The 21,195-nt window shown below is 43.5% G+C and overlaps 1 protein-coding gene across 2 annotated transcripts; it reads left to right on the top strand.

Moving 5' to 3' along the window:
• The first annotated feature begins 1,028 nt into the window (after positions 1 to 1,028).
• SYT13 (synaptotagmin 13) lies at positions 1,029 to 20,802 on the top strand. 2 transcript variants are annotated; one of them, XM_079308490.1, is made up of 6 exons: positions 1,029 to 1,580; positions 6,638 to 6,860; positions 8,694 to 8,828; positions 10,114 to 10,427; positions 14,241 to 14,370; positions 15,057 to 20,802. In XM_079308490.1, the coding sequence occupies exons 1-6, from the start codon at positions 1,398 to 1,400 to the stop codon at positions 15,359 to 15,361; spliced, it is 1,290 nt and encodes a 429-aa protein (XP_079164616.1). In that variant the 5' UTR covers positions 1,029 to 1,397; the 3' UTR covers positions 15,362 to 20,802. The 2 variants fall into 2 exon arrangements, with proteins under 2 accessions (XP_079164616.1, XP_079164617.1); XM_079308491.1 differs by lacking the exon at positions 8,694 to 8,828 and having other exon boundaries at positions 1,054 to 1,580.
• Positions 20,803 to 21,195: the final 393 nt, after the last annotated feature.

The following is a 21,195-nucleotide window of genomic DNA, read 5'->3' as shown; positions in this document are numbered from 1 at the left end:
GGAACAAAGGCTGAGTGAGGTGGGATGAGTAAGATGTGAAACATCAAAGAAAAAAAAAAAAAGTCAAGAAAAATCTATGCAAAACCTGAGCTACAGAAGGATCAAAATCCCTGAATTTCTAACCAATTCTCTGTACATAGTTAATTTGTTTTCCTGATCCACGAGTATCAACTATATTCCAAAATAGAATGGCAAACTCCCAGTAGAGTCAGTAGAACTGGGTATTTTTTTTTATATTTTGCATTTTGCTTACTATTTTCACTCTGGCTGAGAGATATAGTGACCAGAATTACAATCACCTTCTGGCCACTAGATTCTCTCTGTGAAGTACCCAGAAAGGGTAGTACATGTAATGAGAAACATATCAAATGATGGCATTCATTATCCACTTCCCCAAGCTGGGCATTCTGAGAAATAAGGCAAAAATAAATGAGTCAGAGAAAGATAATCATTCCATCACCTCAAGAGGAAACTGGGACGGACACCCAGCTCTTCAAGTCTATTCATGCAGGCTCCTCTCCTGTGCTCAGCAGCCCACTGCCTGACACCAGGGTGGTAAGCACTATGACTAATATCTAGCATATGTTGTTTGCTTTCTCATTTTCTCCAGAGGAAGCAGCATATGCACTAGTGTGTCTTGTTTGGTAGGATCTTCTGCTCTCTTTTTAAATAGAGGTGCTGCTCTGTGTTTATCCTGCAGAAAGCAGCTCCAAAATGTTCAGACCCTGTGCTTTGAGGGGCAGGTGGTGAGCACAGTGCTTAATTTGTGCCTGTGTTTGCTCTGCAGTCTCTGAAGGATGAGAAAGTTTTGCCTGACTTACACAGAGGTTTTACTGTGAGTACAGTGTTATTGTGCAGTGCATAACAGGCCAGCAGCTTTTGGCAGTCACTGTCTTTTCCTTAAGACAAAAAAATGCAACCTCTTGAGTATATCAGCAAGCCAACCCTGAGAAATGTTGCTAGAGAGATGATCAAACATTTGGAGGCACTTTCTGTGAGTTAGCTAGCAAGGCCAGCCCCTTCTGCTGACGTCTTTCCTCCCTATCACACATCAGACTTTTCCCAGTGGAGCTGGAGAACAGGCTTCAATGAAAACTGCCTGTTTGCAGCTACATGGAGATTGCAGGCACCACAACTACTGTTTCCTCTCCCTGACCTGGAGCATCAACTCCATCAGCAGGATAGAAAGGTAGCTTTGTTGCCTAGCAAAGGTGGGATGATTTATCTGTGTGTCTAGATTGGTCCCTTTCCTTTGCTACACAAGAGAAATGCTTTCAGACTTCCAAGGAGAATGAAGCCAGGCTAGGAATCGGAGTGGATGTGGGAGAGCTGCTCTCCCAGGGAGTAGAAAGAGCCACAGGGTCTCTGTGCTTTCTGTTGCTGTGCAGCTCAGGAGAATGGTTTTGTCTGCTCCAGTTATAGCCCTGGGGGCTACCTTAGGGACTGCAACTAGCATCCTTGCCCTCTGCGGTCTCACCTGCTTCTGCAAATGCAAGCAACCTGGGAAAGGACTCTCAGAAAAGGACCAAGAGGAGGAGACGGAAAATGCTAAGCCCAGTGTGCTTCAGCCAGTCCAGCAAGTAAGACACAGTCTCTAATTTACTCTGTGATTTTTCTTTAAATGCTGAGGGTGGGAATGCAACTTCCCTGTTAGGCTACTCAGCATGTGATTTATGCTGCCTGTTTATCTGCTCACTGTGTTCAGGATTTAACAACATGCCAGTGGGAGGAGGAGTGAGGGAAAAACAGAGATGAGCTGGGTACCACAGAATTACAGGAGCAGGAGACAGCTGCCACCGAGCCAAAGAGAAAGCTGCTAATGGCAGAAACAGGGGGTGAGGGCTGGAAATGCTGCTTAGCTGTTAGGATAGATCAAAAGAGAAATAATTTCCTGAGAAGAATGGACTGTACCAGGTGGCACACAGCATTGTGAAGGGGGGATGGCTCCTGCTGAGATCTTGTATAGCAGCTATTTAATTCTGTTCACAATATCTCATAGTTCCTGCAGGATAGTTCCCTGTCAACAGCTGGTTTCTTGTGAAAACCTTCCCTCCTCCTCCCTCTGCCCCGCTAACTGAGAGGATTAATTATGTGTGAAGTTAAAACAAGGCATTGAAATCATAATAAAAAGCAAGTGAGAATCTAGATTGTGATGACTGGACAATCTCATCACACAGTGAATTTTTTTTTCATTTAGTGTAAAAGCAATGTGGAGTATGGATAGTGTCAGGCATTCCTTGTGCTCTTTCATTTTTGTTAGAATCCAAACAGCCTGATTTACTCCTGAGCTCAGTGCAAGAGTGAACTAGGGGAATTATAGAATGCTTTTAATATACTTAATGGGAATCTTTCTTTCAAAGAGAAGTCTTTGATGATTTCCTTGGTTGAATGTGGTCTTTATCATGAGCTACAGCACTGGTCAGTCTCTGAGAGTATTACCTGTTGGGTGTTGTTCCTAATATTTGTGTGTGTCTGTATCCTTTTCACTTTTACCTGGCCATTCACCCAAGTGTTATGCCATGGTAGCCCATTCCAAAGGCCTGTGCTCCACTGTGTAACAGTCTTTGTTTGCCCTTTAATTATTTGAGCTGACTGTTATTTTTGTATTCCTAAAGAGTGCAGCAGCAGTCCTAATTGAACTCCTCTGTGATGTTGTAATTAAATATTCAGTCTTTCTCTGGCTTCCACTCTTAGGCTCTTAGTAGAAAAAAACCTTGGCATCTTCACATTCCTATTGCAGTTTATGCTGAGGAAAGATGACCAAATCTACAAACAGTATTGTAAGAACTGGTGCAGATACAGAAAATGGCATTAGCAGGTCTTGTGTTTGCTGGAGGTGGGGGAGAGGTGTAGGAGGATGGCTCCACTGACCATGGATTAACTTCTGCATGGAGTTTAGGAGACTTCTCAAGAGATTGCTGCTAATTCTGAGCCTCCCTCCAGGAGCATGATGAATATCTCCTAGTACCTATTTGCATTTTCCTAGGATAAATTTCACCTTGATAGCTTAGTTATGTCCCTTTCAGGCTCCCTTCTTGTCTTTTCTACCCCATCCAGGGGATTTGCTGACATGTGTGTATAAGAATGTACAACAATGTGGAGATTTTTCCAAGTTTACTGTTCACATGAATGAAAAATGTACAACTTTGACAGCCATATCACTTTGCATAGAAATTTTTCTAGCTGTTGTCTGCAGCAACACAACCCACAGACAACTTTACCATCAGGCTCTTTCTATGAAAGCTTGATGTTATAATCTCCAAGCCCAAAAACATCTCAAATCTTCATTTTTAACTCTACCCTTGGACTGGGCTTTTTTTCTTTTATACAGCCTTTTGGGAAACATCTTGGGAAAGTGTTAATCCATCCTGGATCTTGTCCATGGGGGTGCTATCGTGTTTGCAAGACTGAAATAAACCATTAGTCTCCATATTGTCCAGTTAAGCCTCCAGTACCCAGAAGCTATTCAGTTATGGTCCTCACATCCATCTAGTTTTGCCATGCCTTAATTCAGTATTTGACCAACAGGGAATAAAGTTATTCAATCTGCCCTAAATATAACATTATTACCTGAGTGATTGCATTATTTCAGCATTGTAGACTTTTAAACTTAAAGTATTATTTCCAATGTTACTGGCTTTATGGCTTTTTAAAAAAAAATCTAGACATATTACAGCAGCCGAGTGAACATTCTGTCACAGAAAGTGCAAAATGTTCTTAGTTTGCATATTACATATGTTTAGCAATTCTTTCCAATTAAAATAATTTTCTTGCCAGCAACATGAATTCTCCTATGCTGTCACTGATTCAGTATCAGTCTCTATACCTTCAAGAAATGAATCTCAATTTGAGCTCTGAGCTTGTGAAATTTTATTATCTCTGTGTTTATAAATTGTTCTGTTGGGACTTTTTTTTTTCCAACTACATTAGTACACAGTATGTCCTAGTCAGTGTTGGACACATTTAATTATGGAAACCTGTCAGGGCCTCTGATTCTGATAAACACAGATGACAAAAGAAAGATGTAGCAAGTCTGCATTTTATTCACTTGGCATGTCTCCCATGACAGTGATGCTCGTGTTTGCTGGAGGCAGAGGCTGCCCATGGACATGCCCTGCATACATGAGGAGGAAGAGTTCAAACACAAACATACACCTACAAAACAATGAGAAACTGCTGTAAATTTTCAAAGTCTCAGCACAGCCTGCAGAATGAAGATTCCTAAACACATCCAACAATGGCAACAGTCTGGTGCTTTGAGTGACACAGGACAGGGACACAGAAAGATCATTTGCAGACCCCTTGCTCCTTTTGGTTTACTTGCTTTCATGCATTTTTGCAGAACTATCAGAACTCTTCTGCTCATGTGTCTATTTAAGACACAACTGCTGAGTTGGAAAGGGAACTTCCATAGGGCTCTGCTATGTAACTGGATTAGCACACAGCACTAGGGAAAAGAGCTGGCAGCAAAATAATAAACAGAGGCAGATGCAGTTGGAAGAGGGGGTGGGCTAGTCCCACTGTGCTTGCATATGTCTCTCGTCTCCAATTCTGCAGAGCAGACAGACAAGAGGAATATTTAGACCCAATGGAGTTCTCAGATGCTGTGTGCTGATGGATTTTTTTTGCTAAATACCTGGCTTTTAGCAAGAGGAAGAAAAGGTTGTACTAACAATACCTGAGATCTGAGTGGTGTTTCTCATCCCAGAGGATCTGGAAGTGCTTTGGTGCTGGCAGCACAGAGCAATTCAGGCAGGAGGCTCTGGAGTGTGGCCAGTGAGTGGTAGGACAGCAGCTCCAGGAGAGAGGACAGCAGAGGCTGACCCCCACGTCAGGCACTGTGTGTGCTGCATGTAATACCCTGCACAACAAAAGCAACCTGCCTTGTCCAGCTGCTGCCCAGTGATTCCCCACTGCTTGCTTGGTTTGCTTTAATTTTACAAGAATGGAAAACTGCATTTAAAGTTTGGATGAGCAGCTTCACATTTCCTAGGTATTTGAGGACTGATGAGGCTCACATCTCTGTAAGAGGGATCTCACTTACAGCCCCACACTGTGTAATTTCCATAACATCTAAACTCAGCTGAATGCTAGGTGAGGATGGCACACAGTGACGTCTTTCTTTCTCAGCCCACTTGTCTTTCAAAGCCCTTAAAATTAGACAAGACAAAATGCTGTGTTGAGCAGTAGACTTCCTAAACACTGGCACACTGGCTGCCTTGAGAAGATGGAGTCACTGACCTAATTAGTTCCCTACCACTGCCAAGTGGAGGCAACCAGGATCTCCACAAGCAGAGTATGACTAGGCTAACATCCAACACCCTCTTTCTTTATCTCTTTTCCTTGAGAGGTAGGCATGCTTCCTCTGCACATATGAGCTGGGACCAGGGAATCCCATCACAGACAAGAGCTTCGGGGCACCATCTACATTCATTATTAATAGGAAACAATAAGACTAAAGAAAAACTTTAATTACAGTCATGAAACTTTCCTGTCTCACCCTCAATCTTGACAAAAAAATAGTTTGCAGGCAGTAGGTTAGAGATAATCCCACTGCACAATAATTAACCAAAGTCAACCAGCTATTTTACTTGTGGTTTTTGTGTTTCATGTTTTGGAAGCATTAATAAAATCTGTTGCAAGGGTTGGGGTCATTTGCTAGTCAGCTTTTGTTCTTACCCATTGATGAATCCAAATATAAATTAATCAGGAATTATTTCAGTTGTAAGAAGGCAGGATTCTTTCTTGGGACATAAGCAGAATATAACTGTTCTATTCCAGTAAAATATATTTTTTGCATTTTGTTTTGTTTTGGTTTGTTTGTTTGTTTGTTTGCTTTTGGTTTTTTGTGTTTTGCTTTGTTTTGGGAAAGCAGTAGTGCCTTTTCTGCCAGACTTTGCTTGGACTACCTGAGTATCTTGCAGGTTTTTTGCTCATCCAATGTTCATGATACAGCAAGGAATTGAAGTGTTAAGAACAATGTCAGACATGAATCCAGCGGAAATGTGTGTCTGATGGTCAGATGGAGGGAGCTCTGGTCCACAGAAGCAAGAGGCTGAGTTGTCCACTGAATCAACTACTCTTGTTTTGCCAGTCCAGGGTTCATTTGTTCAACCAGTTCTCCTTAGTCTTATTGCACTATGATCATACTTGCTCCAGGTCTTTATTAGTCTTTGCACTCTTAATGCTTACTATATACTCACACAAAATATTCTGAATACTGTGAGATGGCTGTAGCCTCTTGCTCTTGGATTTGATTTCAAACATCCAGGTAAAAATTGCCATATCTTAATAAAAGTAAATTAACTTCATGGTTAATTTCTTTACTAAAATGAAAGGATTAACATATGAAAATATTAACTGGAACAGAGGACAAATCAAATTATAAGAACATATATTATTCTTATGGTAATAAAACATCTGTAGAGAACTAAATCTGAAAGGAAACACACCAAGTATCAGTGTTGTCAGGAAAGTCTCCAGACATAAAGGCAGCAGTTTCTAGAAGCCAAGAAAAAATGATGGTAGGATTTACCAGAGACTGTGCTTTTTTCCTGTCTCAGCTCATCTAATGTTAAGAGAATTGGAGGAATTAGTGTAATTAGTGCAAAGTAATAACCAAGGTTTTAATTTTCAGTTCAATGTTAAGAAAACTGCAGAGCCGGTCCAGCCTCGAGCCCTTCTGAAGTTTCCCAACATTTATGGCCCCAAACCAGAAGTAACTTCACCTGAAATTGTTAACTACACACAGTACTCTCTGAAGACAACAGAAGAACCAGCTACTGGCAAGCAGACTTCTTTGGATGAGAACAGGATGAAGATACAAGTCAATGAAGAGCTGTTTGTTCTCCCTCAAAATGGTAGGAGCTTTTGGTCTTCAAACTAACAATTGCTTTAGTGGGTGTAGATCTGTAATATTTCTAAGCATAATGTGATTGTTGCTAGATAAATACATATGGAAGCGAAGACAGGGGATGCTTTTTGCATTCTTATCATGAGCACTCTGAGATTTGTTTTCAATACATTTGTTTAGTAGAAGGTAGTCATGTAGCACATAATGATATCCTGATAACAAAGCTGTATTTGTATCTTGTTGTAATTTTTTTTTTTTTTTTTTTTTTTTACCTAGACATATTTTGTTTTGAAGAATCTGTCTCCCTGGTAGCAGACATTTTCCAGAAAAACACATTTAGTGCAGTGCTGAGAGCAGTAGTCAGAGTATGTGTGAAATAACTGGCCAAAATTAGGCAGAGTATCTCCTCCAGGTCAAATTCTAGCTGTCCAGCAACTGTCCTTGTCAGGGACAGTGGGGGTCAAAGCTTCTAATTTCCTCTGCTCCTCTATTGCCATGGTTTGGTTAGATGTCCTTGGCTTATTGTAATGTGCAGTGAAACTGAAGGCTGCAACCTCAAATGTTTTTGCCAAACTGAATCCCTGTTTCCCAGCCAGCCCAAAGGGTAACACTCCAAATCCTGAAAAATAAGATTTCTGGAGCCTGAGAGAAAATGCAATCCTAATTATATGCATGTCCAGGTTTCTTCCATACTGATTTTTAACTTCACAGGCATTTTTAACAGGATAATTTACTCTTATGGTTACCACTTTAATAAAACCCTCATGAAGATTTGCCAGAGACACAACGCCATCTGCAGTTATTTTTATTGAGTGTTCCTTTTAGCTCTTTTTAATTTTTTGAGATTATATTTTTGTCCTTGTGGAAGGACAGTTGCTACCTTCACCCCTCCAGCTTGAGGCTTGTGAGTATGGAAAAGAAAGTACCACGGGAAGCAGATGCACTGGAGGAAGAAACTGTCTGAGCCACATCCTTAGGTATCAGGGAAAAGATTACAGGGTGCAAAGGATGAAAAATGATGGCTGCATTTAGGCTAAAGCTTTATATAAGTGTTGGTATAAGAGCCTCTCTGACTGCTAATGGCACAAGCAAGTTTCCTTCCTGCTCTGCTTGATTTTATAGCTCAAGTGTTGCTAAAATTAAGCAAGAATTGTTACATTCTCCTTTTGATGCCACAATGAACTGGTCTGAACTGTGACTGAGATTTTTAGGAGGAAGTATGCTGGTTCCACTATTGTTTTCTGTGTGAATCAGAACTGACCTTGCAGATAACAGCTTTGAATGACTAAAATCTCTTTTAGTCTTCTCTTTTAGTCTTACAACTTGCTTTATGTTAGCATGAAATACATACTCAACTCCAAAATCATGCATGGAGAAACTGACTCATGGATTCCAAAGTTCATTGCCTTCAACCTGGCCAGGTGCTATGGAAGTGGATGTCTTTTGAATGACAAAGACTTAATTGTTAAAATAAAAAGAAAAAAAAAAAAGACCATAATGTTTAGAGAGGTCTGACTTCGTGCAGAGTTGCACAGCAGTTCAAGAGCAGATTCACATTCTCATTGCAGAGAACATAAGATTTAATTTAATAATGCCAGTTAAAAGAATATAAAACAATATAACAAGCAATGAGGGTCGTTTAGACACTGTTCATAAGGTAAGAGAGCAAGTGTGTGAGCCACCATAGAGCACAGGGTGGTGGGGAGGAGACGGCTTGTCCAAACGCTGCAGAAAGAGCCGAAAGTGCAAGCGGGCAGAAAAAGGGATGCATGAGGATGGGAGCGAAGAGCAGGCGGGTTTGCTGGGAGTGTTTTCTCGCTGAAGGCTGTGCTGGTGGCAGGGCTGGTGCAGGACGTGTGTGTGACGGAGCCCCTGCAGCCCGAGCGGGCGGGCGGCGGCCGGCAGCCCCCCGAGCTGCACTTCAGCCTGCGCTACGAGCCCCAGCGCGCACAGCTCCGCGTGGAACTCCTGCAAGGTAAGGCACTCACACTGCCTTTGCTGCTGTTCATTGCGTCCCTCTGGGGCAAAAGGAATGGGGTGCTATCTCTTTCCTCTCTATGCCTTTCATTCTTCCACCTGATCCACTCCCTGCTGCCTTCTCCTCAAAGCCTGAGCTGGAGACACCAGACTTATTTTGGGAAAAGTCCCTCTGGCAGTACCTGGCCAGGCAGACAGGCTCTGTGTCACCCTCTGACTGTAACAGCTCCTCCACTCGAGGCTGGAGCATCATCAGCTCCTCTGGGAGAGTAAAATAAGCTGACTGAATAATTCATGCACAGTGTAGATCTCTGTGGAAACCTAATCAAATCACACCCTCTGAGGCGAGAATTGAAAGGTGCTGAATGGCAGCCACTGCTGTGTGCCTGCTGCCAGCAGCAATCCCACAGTTTCCCTTCAGGATGGACACCCACGCTGGCTGGTGCCACCCTGGCACTCTGTGCACAGGACCTGGCTCTGCTCCCCAGCCCTGAGGAGCCAGGAGAGCCCTGTGACACACAGGTCCTGGCAGCTCAGGAGCAGCTGTCCTTGGATTGGACAACAGTTTTTCCCTCAAAGCCATGATATTCAATGACTCCTTGGAGGAGAGTGTGTTCCTCTTGCTGCCAGAGAAGGCAGTTCGATTCTGTTGGTGCAGCTGAAGAGGAGTGTGAAATGCCATTCTCACTTTAGGCTTTTCAGCATAAAAGGGATATATAAAATTAGGGATGGATGTCTCTTGACACAGGTCTTTTGGGCTGTGGGATGGCTTCTGATGGATTCATTTACCAGAAGCTGGACCAGCAGAATGCAAAAACCCTTAGACATGTCCCACATTGGCCTGGTGGGATGTATGTGTGCCAAAGGAAGCTCTATCCCATCTCTGATGTCTCTGACTGACCTTCCTGCTTTTAAAGTCATTGTAAGAAGTATTTTTTGTGTGCCAAGGTAAAAGTAAATGAGATCTGCCAATCCCTGTTTCATGCTGCCTCATTTTGTTGCTATTCTGCATCTTTCAACAGAATGTGTTTCCTTGAACTCAGCTCTTTCTCTCCCAAACAGTGCCAGCATCCTCTGCAGTGGCACAAGGACAGGGACATAGTGCAGCCTGAGGAAAACACCACAGCATAGGCTCACAGCTAAATCTGCCCCCATGAAGGCAGGAACAGGGGTCAATGTTTATGCAGCTGTTTTATGTCATGGCTCTCATGAAACAAGCAATTTAGCCACAGATATTTCAGGGCTGTCTTTTGTGAGAGGTCCTTACCATCCATCTTTTCCAGCTATGCATGGCAGAATGAGTGGGGACCAAGATGCTGGCTGCCATTGCTACATACTGGGCACACTGGAGAGCAAGTCTGGTATTGCTGAGGCCCAGACAGAGCTGAAGAAGAAGGTACTTCACACTCTTTGGGAGGAGGTGCTGCAATTCCCATTGACAGAGGAGGAGATGCCAGAAGGGACTCTGACTCTCACCCTGAGAAACTGCGACAAGTTCTCCAGGCACAGCATTGTGGGGGAACTCAAACTGAACCTTGCTGAAATGGAGGAATCCTTTGGGAAGGCCCAGTGGGAAAGGCTAAAGAGCCCAGAGAAGGTATGGACTCAGTCTGTGTCAGTAGTTCAGAAACCCTAATGAATAAGAGTTTGGACAAGAGAAGCCCTTTTCCTAGGGCTTGGGGGTGAGTGGCTTGATTTGTTTGGAGCAGGTTTAGAGGGGTGATGTGTGACTGCAGAGACCACTCAGCACAGCTCTGTGCTGGTCTCACCATATCAGAAGCCCTTCTGTCTATTTCTCCCCATTGTTAATGTGTCATAACTCCCTCAACTCCTCACCAATTACATGACAATTTGACACTGGCATCTATAATTCAAATGCTGTGTCTAGAAAAAGATGTGTGAGCTGAGAATTAGTGCCACAGGACCAGAGTGGCAAGAGCTGAAACATCAGAGTGCCTACAGAGCCTGATGGAGGCACTCTGCAAAGCTGGGTGTGGTAAGGGCATATGGTGGCACCTCAGGGAGCCTTAAGGTAGGAGTGAAATACATTGTTGGGACTGGAATGCTGGACTGAAGGACACTTACACTTACTGGAATCAGTCCAGTAGTGCTTGTTCTGGGAGATGTCAAAATATCATTCATGGCATTGTGTTGGTTTCCTTAAGCATCAAAACCTTCCTTCCTTATCCACATCTTGCCAGCTGCACAGACAGGAAAAATGAAGGGAAGAATTCCAACAGCTCCTGAAGTGGGTACAGGGGATGCTTCATGTGCACTAATTTCTTGCACATTTCCTCAGGAGCCTTTTCTCTGCCATGAACTAGGTTGTTCTTCTAGCAGCAGCAATTCACTTAACATGGCAGCAGGATGCTTCTACTGCTGCTGCTTTTTCATCACAACAAGTGGTACCTCTTGTATGGTAGGGCTGAGCAATGCAAAACAACACCAGCACCATCACCAAAAATGATGAAACAAATTACTGCCCATCACCATCAGGGCTGAGGGCTCTCCACTGAGCTGGCCACAGACACAGAGTACAGAGTTAGCACTTCTGATTTCCAGTAGTGCTGATTTATCTGATAACCACTTGAATACTAACAGGACTGTCCACACTAAAATCATCTGTCAGAGACAGAGGCAGCAGAAACAAATGGGTGGTGTTAATGAGTTTAATAAACTTCAAGCAGGAGACATTATATTTGTGTAATAGCTGTCACCCTCCCCCTCTTTCTCCATACTGAAGCATCTGCCTTTTTAACAATACCCAAGGAACAGCCTGTTGACAGCAATAAGCTGTTACTCTAGTGCACCTGATAGAGTCCTGATATACAGGGAATTCTGCCTTGGTCCAGCTTCACAACCACACAGAGAAACAGGGCAGCATTCATTTCTTCTCCAGGCTGACAGCACAAGGTTAACACCAGCAGTACTGCTGAACAGTGCCCCAGTTTGAACAGTTTGAGCTGAGGATGTGCAGTGAAAGCTGAATTTGCGTCATCTGGGACCTGAGAGAGCCAACCATTGCACAGATAGCTTATGTATACAGATCCTGAATCATTCATTGAGAACCAGAGAGGGAGGGAGTGAGGAAGAGCTGATCAAAAAAGAGGAGCTATTTTTGACAGCATTCATCCCGGAACAAAGTTACGGAGCTTTGTCAAAAGTGTGACATTTCCTTGAAATGCCAGGAAGGGCAGAAATTTCGTTCTTACCTTCCCAGTAATTCTCCCCCACACAAGGGAAGGAGCCCAGAGTGGAACTTACAGCTAACCAGGTAGTGCAATTAGCATTCAGGAATTCATTGAGTCCTGTGAGCAATGCAGAGCGTAGATACTGTAGACTGATATCCTTATCTTGTCTTCCTTCCCTCCCACTGCTTTGCTAATGACAGTGATGATAGTGGGCTGATGATAGTGTGTCTTTGCATAGCAACTTCCCTTTTGTCATTTCGTGGTGCCCTGCACGTAATTCACTGATGACCCCTTGTTGCTTTTTCACATTGCACAGAAAGAAAGACTGAAAGCTAAAATAAAGTCTGATGGTTGTATGAATTTTCAGGATTTCAGCACAAAATGTAGGTTATGGATTTAATAGGGAAAAAGAAACAAAGAAAACAAAGCCCAGAGGGGAAGGAAAAGTACCTCTGGTTTGGTCTGCTCACGCTAAACTCCAGCAGAGACCAACCATTGTAGGTTTTGTTTTCATGTGGATACAGGCTGGCCAAAACTCGATCAACACACTAGGAGCTAGAAAGTCCTAAGTGCAAGATGTGATTTGAGCACAATGTGTTTGTGCATGTGTGCACGTCTGCAGAGCCCCACCCCCTCCCAATCTCCACTGCATCTGTCTGTGCCTGTAGCTACAGGAACCAAATTCTAGCCAAGAGCTATAAAATGGGACCTGCTGAGATGTAATGGGGGTAAACAAACAAAAGCAGCTTATAGCATGCCTAAACTCTGGGTTTGCATTGAGGTGGTGTTTGGTTTGTCCCTCAGTGTCCAATTCTTTTGTAGTGGATATACAGGCATTTGAAACTGCCTCTTCTTATGTGTGGCTTTTCTAAGGTCCACTTCAATTTAAGTCAGGATTCATATAAGTGAAATGCATACGAGCCCTTCATTGCTACCTGAGTGCATGAAGAAAAGATTTACTTGGGCTGACTTGGGATTGAATTTCAGGCTTCCTTGCTAATGGCCTTCCACCTGATTTGTGCAGGACAAATCAGTCATTCCAACCGGACAGTGATGACAGCCATATTTTCTGGAGAGTCAATCAGCTCATGGAGAGCATACAGGGGCCTGTCCTTCCCTGTTTCAAGTAACTGGTTGAAAACTTAATTTGAAATATTTATGGCTCTTGTAGCAGTGACACTGCAGAGCACAGAAATAGCCTGCAGAAGGGCTGTCTATCCTTGAGGATGTAGAACATGCTAAGGAGGCCAGAATGAGTCTGTTGAATTGGCATTGGCTTTCTGGGACTCTTCTGGATCATTAGCCTCACACTAAACCAGATTTCTGTCACAAGCTCCCACTTACAGAGAGAATAACTACTTTTGTTCCTTGCCATGGGCTGTCAGCTCTGCACACAATGGTGTGGGATTTCTCTCCTTCCCTGCTGGCTCCCGAGAAGGAAATGGCATTACTCTCTTACAGGAGAGCACTGGTGGTGTGACTGTGTCCCTAGGCTCTCTCCCCAAGGGCTGACTGTCCAGGGCAGATGGAAGAAGGGAAAGGGAAAGGGAAAGGGACACTCCCACAGAGGAAGCAGGGAGAGCTGCTCACAGTCCTGATGGAAGGCAGATGGGAAGGAAGAGTAATGTAGTGTGCCCAGCTCATGGAGGATTTCAGCTTGGCTGGGTTTTTTCTCATACCAAATAGAGTGTCAGGGAAGGTGTAGCTCCAGCTCCAGTCAGACCCAGCTCCTCTGCTTTCCCTACACTCCTGCTGGGCAGTGCAGGCTGGAGGCTGAGTCTAGTCAGAGCCTTCTGGGAAATGGAACACCTGAAACCAAAAGTGAATTATGAAAAGCAGTAAAGGGGGCATGGAATATAAATACAGGCAGTTATGCTGTCTCTCAAAATAGGAATTTCTGGCTATTTGCATTGCATGTCAGCCCCAAATCTTCTTCTGACTAAATATTATATTAAAAGTTGATGTTAGGAAGCAGTCAGTTTCCAGTGACATGAGGATTCAGCAACTCCCATTATCAGAGCCTTATGGTGGATGAGCCTCTCATGCATCTTTGCCAGGTTTATTCTCATCCAGTCTAACTGGAAAGGTCCCCTGTACAAAGGCAGAGACACAACTCGGTTGGTCCATGACCTTCCCCCCATCAGTTTTCTCCTGTTGTTTTCTTAATGTTTTGGCCAAGATTATATACAAAATTACCCTTTCTGTGTCTCCATTTCCAGGAGCCATCCACGGGCCATGGGGAGGTTCTGCTCTCTATTAGCTACCTGCCAGCAGCTAATCGCCTGCTGGTGGTGATTATTAAGGCTAAAAACCTCCATTCCAAGCAGCTGAAAGATCTACTTGGCAGTGGTGAGTGTTATAGCAAGGAATACTGTTGTTTCTGCTATTATGTAAATCTAGAAAGAAAGTGGGAAGGGAGAAGTTTGGCAGGAAAAAAAATAGATGTCTGGCTTAGAAAGACAAAAAGATTTGAATAATTTATAAAAAGTGAAAAGCAAATGCCCCCTGATCAATCAATATTTCTTCTGCGCTCTCACAGTTTGATATTGCATTTTTGGGTGCAGATTCGGGCATCACAATATATTAAACATTAAGATAATACAGATTGTCCAAGGGAGGGCCATGAGGATGGTGGAGGGTCTGGAGGGGAAGCCTTATGAAGAGTGGCTGAGGTCACTTGCTCTGTTCAGCCCAGAGAGGAGATTGAGGGGAGACCTCATTGTGGTCTTCAGCATCCTCACAAGGGGAAGTGAAAGGACAGGCACTGATCTCTCTTGTGGGCAGGGACAGAACCTGAGCACACAGCATGAAGCTGAGTCAAGGGAGATTTAGGTTGGACACAGCACCTGCCTGATTGCGTTAAAAAAGCATTTGGACAATGCTCCTGGGCACATGGTATGATTTTTGGGGTGTGCAGGGCTAGGAGTTGGATTCCATGATCCTGATGGGTCCCTTCCAACTCAGCCTATCCTAGTCTAGTCTATTCTATTTGTGCATGCTCATTAACATGGTGTTTCTCTCCCCTCCCTATACAGATGTTTCTGTCAAGGTGACACTGAGGCATCAGTCACTGAAGCTGAAGAAGAAGCAGACCAAACGTGCAAAGCACAAGATCAACCCTGTGTGGAATGAGATGATCATGTTTGAGGTGCCTCACGAGCTCCTGCGTGCCTCCAGCGTGGAGCTGGAAATGCTGAGCCAGGATGGAGCTGGCCAGAGCCATGTGCTGGGCAAGTGCAGTCTGGGCTTACATGCCACAGGCACAGAGAGGAACCACTGGGAAGAAATGCTGAGGAACCCCAGGAAACAGATAGCCATGTGGCACCAGCTCCACATGTAGGATCATCATGATTACTGACAAGATTCCCCCTGGGCCTCAGAGCATGGGGGAATAAGCTGGATTTCACCTTCCACCTCCATGAAATTACTCTGCACAGCACTCTCACTGCACCACCTTTCTCTGATCTTCCTGCCCATTCTGACCAGGCATTTAACTGTCCAAAAAATGTATTTAAAGGACAATCTCTCACCTAATCAAGTAGTTATCTCAAACAAGGGATTGGCTGCCTGGGTGGTTTGAATTAATTTTATCTGCCTGCTTCATTGGCATCTAGTGCTGTCACCCAAGTCCCTTGATGAGTGTTGGCTCCAAAAACACAGACATGCAACTGTTCTATCAATCACTGCTTTTCATAAGACTCTACAAGACTGAGAAATGAAGATCAGAGAACTGACTGTCATGGCAGGCACAAAGAGTCAGCATGAAAAAGAGATTGAAGCCAAAGTGCAGTAAATGGATACCTAGATGATAAAAATATAGAAAAAAGAAAAACAAAAAAGATACAGAATGAAGGGAGAGAACAGAGGAAGAAGAAAGGGAGTGACTGTCAACACCCTCATCCTGTACAGCCTTTGAAGCACACACTGCCAAGCAAGAAGTCAAACACCTTCCTTTACTTTTGTTTCCTGGAGAGTTTAATACTTGTATTTAGGATTTATGAAAACTGCTGAAAACATGAATGTTCCAGGACCCTTTAGCAGAATACCTGTATCGTTTATCTTTCTGTGGTGTCATCCAGGAAGATCCTAAAAATGGACAAAAAGTTATTGTTGATGTTACCTCTAAAAACTTGGACCAAATCTTTCTGCTTACTGCCATCTTTTCTGTTTGGGTTTTTCCCAAGTTTCATATGTGCTAATTATATTCCAGGCAACATCTAAAATTAGGCAAAAGAACTTAACAACTGATAGATGGTTTTGATTTGACAGTTAACTACTGCCCTCAAATCCTCATACCAGCACTACTTACTCAAAGACAACCCTTATTAACTGCCATGTATTTCATCACTTCTAGACAGAAGGAATTCACCAACCAGACAGACTCTCCAGGCTGTTTTTTTCATGTGCACTTTCAAGATCTGATGTGGTTTAAATGTGACTTTTGACTATCCTTTTTTTGGTGTTTCTAGATGGACTGAAAGTCTGGCATTGCAAGTGATGATGTCATGACCCTATAAGCACAGTGCTTGTCCTGCTACTTTTTTTCAAGTAGTATACACAACTTGACAAGTAGACACAACTGTGGGGACAAGGCATCCAAGAATTTGGAAACAGAACCATATAATTTATAGCCCTGAAAATCTCAGAGAGCTTCATATTTGCAGGGACAGATTGACCCTTGTTTAAATCAAAATATTAAGCTAAGTTTTAACTACTGTCCATCCCGTTCTGATGGTGCAGTCAAATAAGTCTAGCAGCTGGTCAAGGGAAGGCTGCCATCCTGTTGGCAAAGGGAAAACACCAGAAACAGTGTCTGAAAACTGGCTGAAGCACCAGACACAACAGGTTATGAGCAGGGAAATGAAATTCAGCTGGAGGTCAGTAACTAGTGGTGACTGGGGCTGGTGGTGAGACTGACAGAGTTTAGCACCTTCACAAATGTTCTAGACAATAGCCCAGAGTGTGGCCTGGGCAGGTTTGTAGATGATGCAAAACCAGGAGTAATGACTAATGCCCAAGGCAGTTGTGCTGACACTCAGGGGGATGCTGAGAGAAATGCTGGAGGAATGGGCTAACAGGAACCTCCTGAAATTCAACAAGAAGAAGTGGCAAGTTCTGCACCCGAGGAAGAACAGCCCCTTGCAGTGCAGTGGTGAAGGCTGAGCATCTGTAAAGGACCACCCAGAAAAGTACCTGGGTGTCCTGGTGGGCACCAAGTTGAACACAAGCCAGCAGTGTGGTCTTGTAGCAGAGGACAACAGTGCCTTGTGCTGTGTTAAGCAATGCCAGCAGGTCAAAGGAGGGTGATCCTTCCTTTCAACTCAGCACCAGTGAGGGCACTTCTGGCGTGCTGTGTCTGTTGCTGGATTCCTCAGTGTAAGAGGATATGGAGTTTCTGGAAAGAGTACAGCAAATGGCCATGAAGACATTTAAGGGACTGGAGCACCTTCTGTAAGAGGAGAGGCTGAGAGAGCTGGAACTGTTTAGGTCAATGTGGATAGATACCTGACCTGGGAGAGGACAAAGGAAGATGGAGACCCTTTTCACTGGTGTCCAGTGACAGGACAAGTGTCAAGGTCACAAGTTGCAATGTAGGAAATTCCACTTGAATACATGAAAAATACCTTTTTTTACTGTGAGTATAATCAAATACTGGAATAAGTCAGCAGAAAAGGTTGCTGGGAGTCCCCATGCTTGGAGACAGTAAAAATCTGATGTGATACAGTGTGAACAACCTGCTCTAGTTTATCCCACTTTGAGCAGGAGTGAGTTTGGACAATATGATCTCCAGAGGCCCTTTATATCCTCAGCAATGCTGTGATTCTGTGAAGAAACTGACAAAGCTGATGCTCACTGAAAACTGTTGTCTTTACTATCTCTTTTGTGGGTAGTGTAGCCAGGAGTTACAGGATCATTTTGAAGAGAGCAATAAAATCAACTTTGGGCAACCAGACAGACAGAAAAGCTAAGCATGCCCATGAATCTTACACCCAATATTTTAATCTCTGATATTGATCTATTGGCTAGAGGGCATGTAAACAGAAAGAAAATTGGCTTCTTGTTTTGCTCTGTGGGGTTTTGTTTATTAACAAAAAACTGTAGGAGTGAGTAAACTGGACACAAGGGTCTAGTTCATAGTGAATTCTTAATGCTTACTGTGATCCTAATTTGCCTGTAGATATACCTATAGATTTGGAATAATCATTTCCATATAAGTGCAGAATTTATTGGAATGTTGGTCTAATCCACATATAGGTTCCAGGCAGCACTGTGATTTTTTGGGGGATAATGATAAGAAGGATAACTTCACGGTATGATGCTATTTGGCTGGCAGTGGAAAGCCTGGAGGGCCAAATATTTGCCATGCTGCCAACTCCTCTAGCTCTGCATCCTGCTTGTCTCACTGAGCCTTTTATAGCATCTTGATGACTGATTGTAAACAGCATTATCTGCCTGTGCCCTGGTGATTCTGGCACACCCTGTAATAGATTTCAGTCCTATTGCACTTAAAAGCACAAATCCTCAGAATGTGACTTAGCTCTGGCAAAACAATGTCCTCTTTTACAGCAGACAAATAAGTGTATACACACCACTTAACCACAAATCTGTCTTAGGAGCAAAGAGGTGCCATCAGTGCTAACGAACGGCATTGTTTCCTCCTTTGCTGCAGTGGGATTTAATGGGAAAGAAAGAAAGAAAGAAAGAGTGAGAACGCATACATCTTCTCCGGATGGATCATTCTTGTTGCCTGGCATTTCAGCCTGCAAAGAATGCTCCTGGCCATCAGCAAAGGCTGCCAGGTGTCCCAGGGAGGAAGAGGCTGACAGCGGGCACGTAAGGGGACAAGGAATGCTGTGCACTAGGAATGCTGTGCACTAGGAATGCTGTGCACTAGGAATGCTGTGTACGTGTGGTACCCGAGGGGCAGGGACACCCAGCCCAGCCCCTAACTCTGCGAACAGGAGCTGTGTCATCGCATTCCAGCGGCTGCAGCAATACCTGTGTGTCCCTGAGCCCCAGCCCCCCCGGTGACAGACTGTGCCAGCACACACATGGATGGGAATGGCTGGGATAGGTGACAACGTCCTGAAGATAAACCCGAAGTGTTTGGAAATGCCAGCCTGAGCCGTCAAAAGTATCGCTGAATTGCAATAAGGACAGAGCCAGACACACCCTCGGTTTTCAGCTCCTGGAGCTGAAAATGCAGGAGCATCAGCAAGCATCACTGTGTATTAAATTAAAGGATGCTGCTAATAAAATGCATCATGAGAGAAGAAGGAAAAAAACCACCCTAGTTATGGCAATTAATGTTCCTAAGATATATGTGTGACCAAAAGCAGCCACAAGAGTCCCCTGTGGGTAGTTAGTGGCTGGACTGATTATTTTTCCTGCTCCAAGCATTAACATGAAGAAGCTGGAAGCCAAGAGACTGTAGGGAATAAGTAAGGAAAAAAAAAAAAAAAAAAAGAAAAAAAAAAAAAAAAAAAAAAAAGAAAAGGATGGTGTCAGGCATCTACCTGGCCAGAATGAATGATCCTTTCCACTAAAGGCCAGAATTGTGAGTTTAAGGACAGGGATTCACAGTCCCTCACCCAATGACAAAGCCCAAACAACCAGATTACCATAAAACAGCCTGAGAAATGCAGCTCCCCTATATTACCCAGCTTTTCCTGGGAAAGGTGGTCTCCTGAAGGGTCCTCTGCTCAGAGGAGGGGGCTGAGAGGCCAGAGGAAATGGCATTGAGCTCCTTTGTTAAAATATAGACTGCAGCCATCTGCTGTTTTGCCTCAACCTGCCCTCCTCCCCAAAAATGATCTAGTTTGATTTTAAGCAATTTGTCCTACAGTAGAAGGATTAATAAGCACAAATCATCAATAGTCACTAAAATATCTGGGATGTTTTAGACTCACTACTACCCTCAGCACCTTTCCCCAGTTGTAAGGGGAGTGGTTATAGCTGCTGCCTCCTAAGGGTAACATTTTTTCAGTGCAGGGTTTTCCCCTCAGTTATTGTCCCAAATATCCTTGCATGGTTATAAGAAACATGTTTGCTTTGCAGAGAGGTAATACATCAAAAAGTAATGGAAAATTCCCTTCAACAGGACTGGGAAAATTTTCAGGCTCACCTATTCTCCCAGGTACTGATGGGCTTTCAACATCTCTAACAGTTGTACCTTGTATTTTGCTAGCATGTGTCATTGGTATTATCTGGCAATAGTGTTCAAAACCACTCTTTCCCCAGAATGAAGTAGGTCATTTGGGCTCTAGAATTACAGTCCAAGGTTTGCCCAAATTTTCTTGATGTCTAAGATGAGTTGACTACAATGACATTTAATAAGAATTGGAAGCTAAAGTGGCGTGTACCATGCTTCTTGCACTCTTTTGAAGGTCAGTTTGAATTAAAGGACAGAGCTTTGACAGCATTTTTATGTGTTTCAGAATTTAACAAGGTGTTATGATGTATTTGGTTAATTCGTTCCAAGATAAGCATGATGAGTAAATAGTAACACTCAACACTTAATATTATTTCTTCTGTTTTCAATATGCACAAGAAAAGTAGCAAAGTGAAATAGTGATTTGTGGCCTTCCAGCATGAGGGGGCTTTTCTGCTTACTTGGTCCTTCAGTGTCCCAGTGTGTTTATTGTACAGAGCCAGATATTGTTTGTCAAGACTCTATATTGTTCTCACAATCCAACGCACAAAAACAGAGCATGATGCTCAGCCATTGTGTCTAATATTACAGCACAACATGTGAAACACTGCAAGTAAATAATTCCAAGCTGTACCAACGCTGTGTCTGCATTGTTTACTCTACAGCAAGTCCCCTCTGCTTGCAGCTCATGTCAGGGGCACAGAGTGCTGGCATGAGTCAACAGAAGATGCTCTGAAGGGTGTCATCAAAGGATGGTGTATGATGAGAAGGGGAGCAGTCAGCAGTAGAGTCCTGTCCTGGACAAGCATGAGAAATCTATTGGATTTTTCAGCAAGGTGGCAGCTAAAAAAAGCTCCAAAGGCTTTCCAGTAGCTACAAGATTAGAGAATGGGATCTGAGAAACAGGTTTGTCCCAGATACTGGCTCCATCTCTGAAACAAAACTAAGAAGTGAATTTAGGGTTTTTTAATTATTATTTTGTTTTTTGCCAATCTCAGTACTTTCAAGTTGGTGTTGATGAT

Source organism: Erithacus rubecula (genome assembly GCF_903797595.1).
Source record: "Erithacus rubecula genome assembly, chromosome: 6".
Classification (NCBI taxonomy): Eukaryota; Metazoa; Chordata; class Aves; order Passeriformes; family Muscicapidae; genus Erithacus; species Erithacus rubecula.
The sequence above is the reverse complement of the archived record's forward strand: the minus strand, read 5'-3'. Positions and strand labels throughout refer to the sequence as shown.

Bases quoted from the DNA above. Each gene is read 5' to 3' on its own strand.
- SYT13 (XM_079308490.1), top strand. From the start codon at position 1,398: ATGGTTTTGTCTGCTCCAGTTATAGCCCTGGGGGCTACCTTAGGGACT. The intron at 1,581-6,637 runs GTAAGACACAGT...TTTAATTTTCAG, and splicing joins TGCTTCAGCCAGTCCAGCAA to TTCAATGTTAAGAAAACTGC. The intron at 6,861-8,693 runs GTAGGAGCTTTT...TGCTGGTGGCAG, and splicing joins GTTTGTTCTCCCTCAAAATG to GGCTGGTGCAGGACGTGTGT.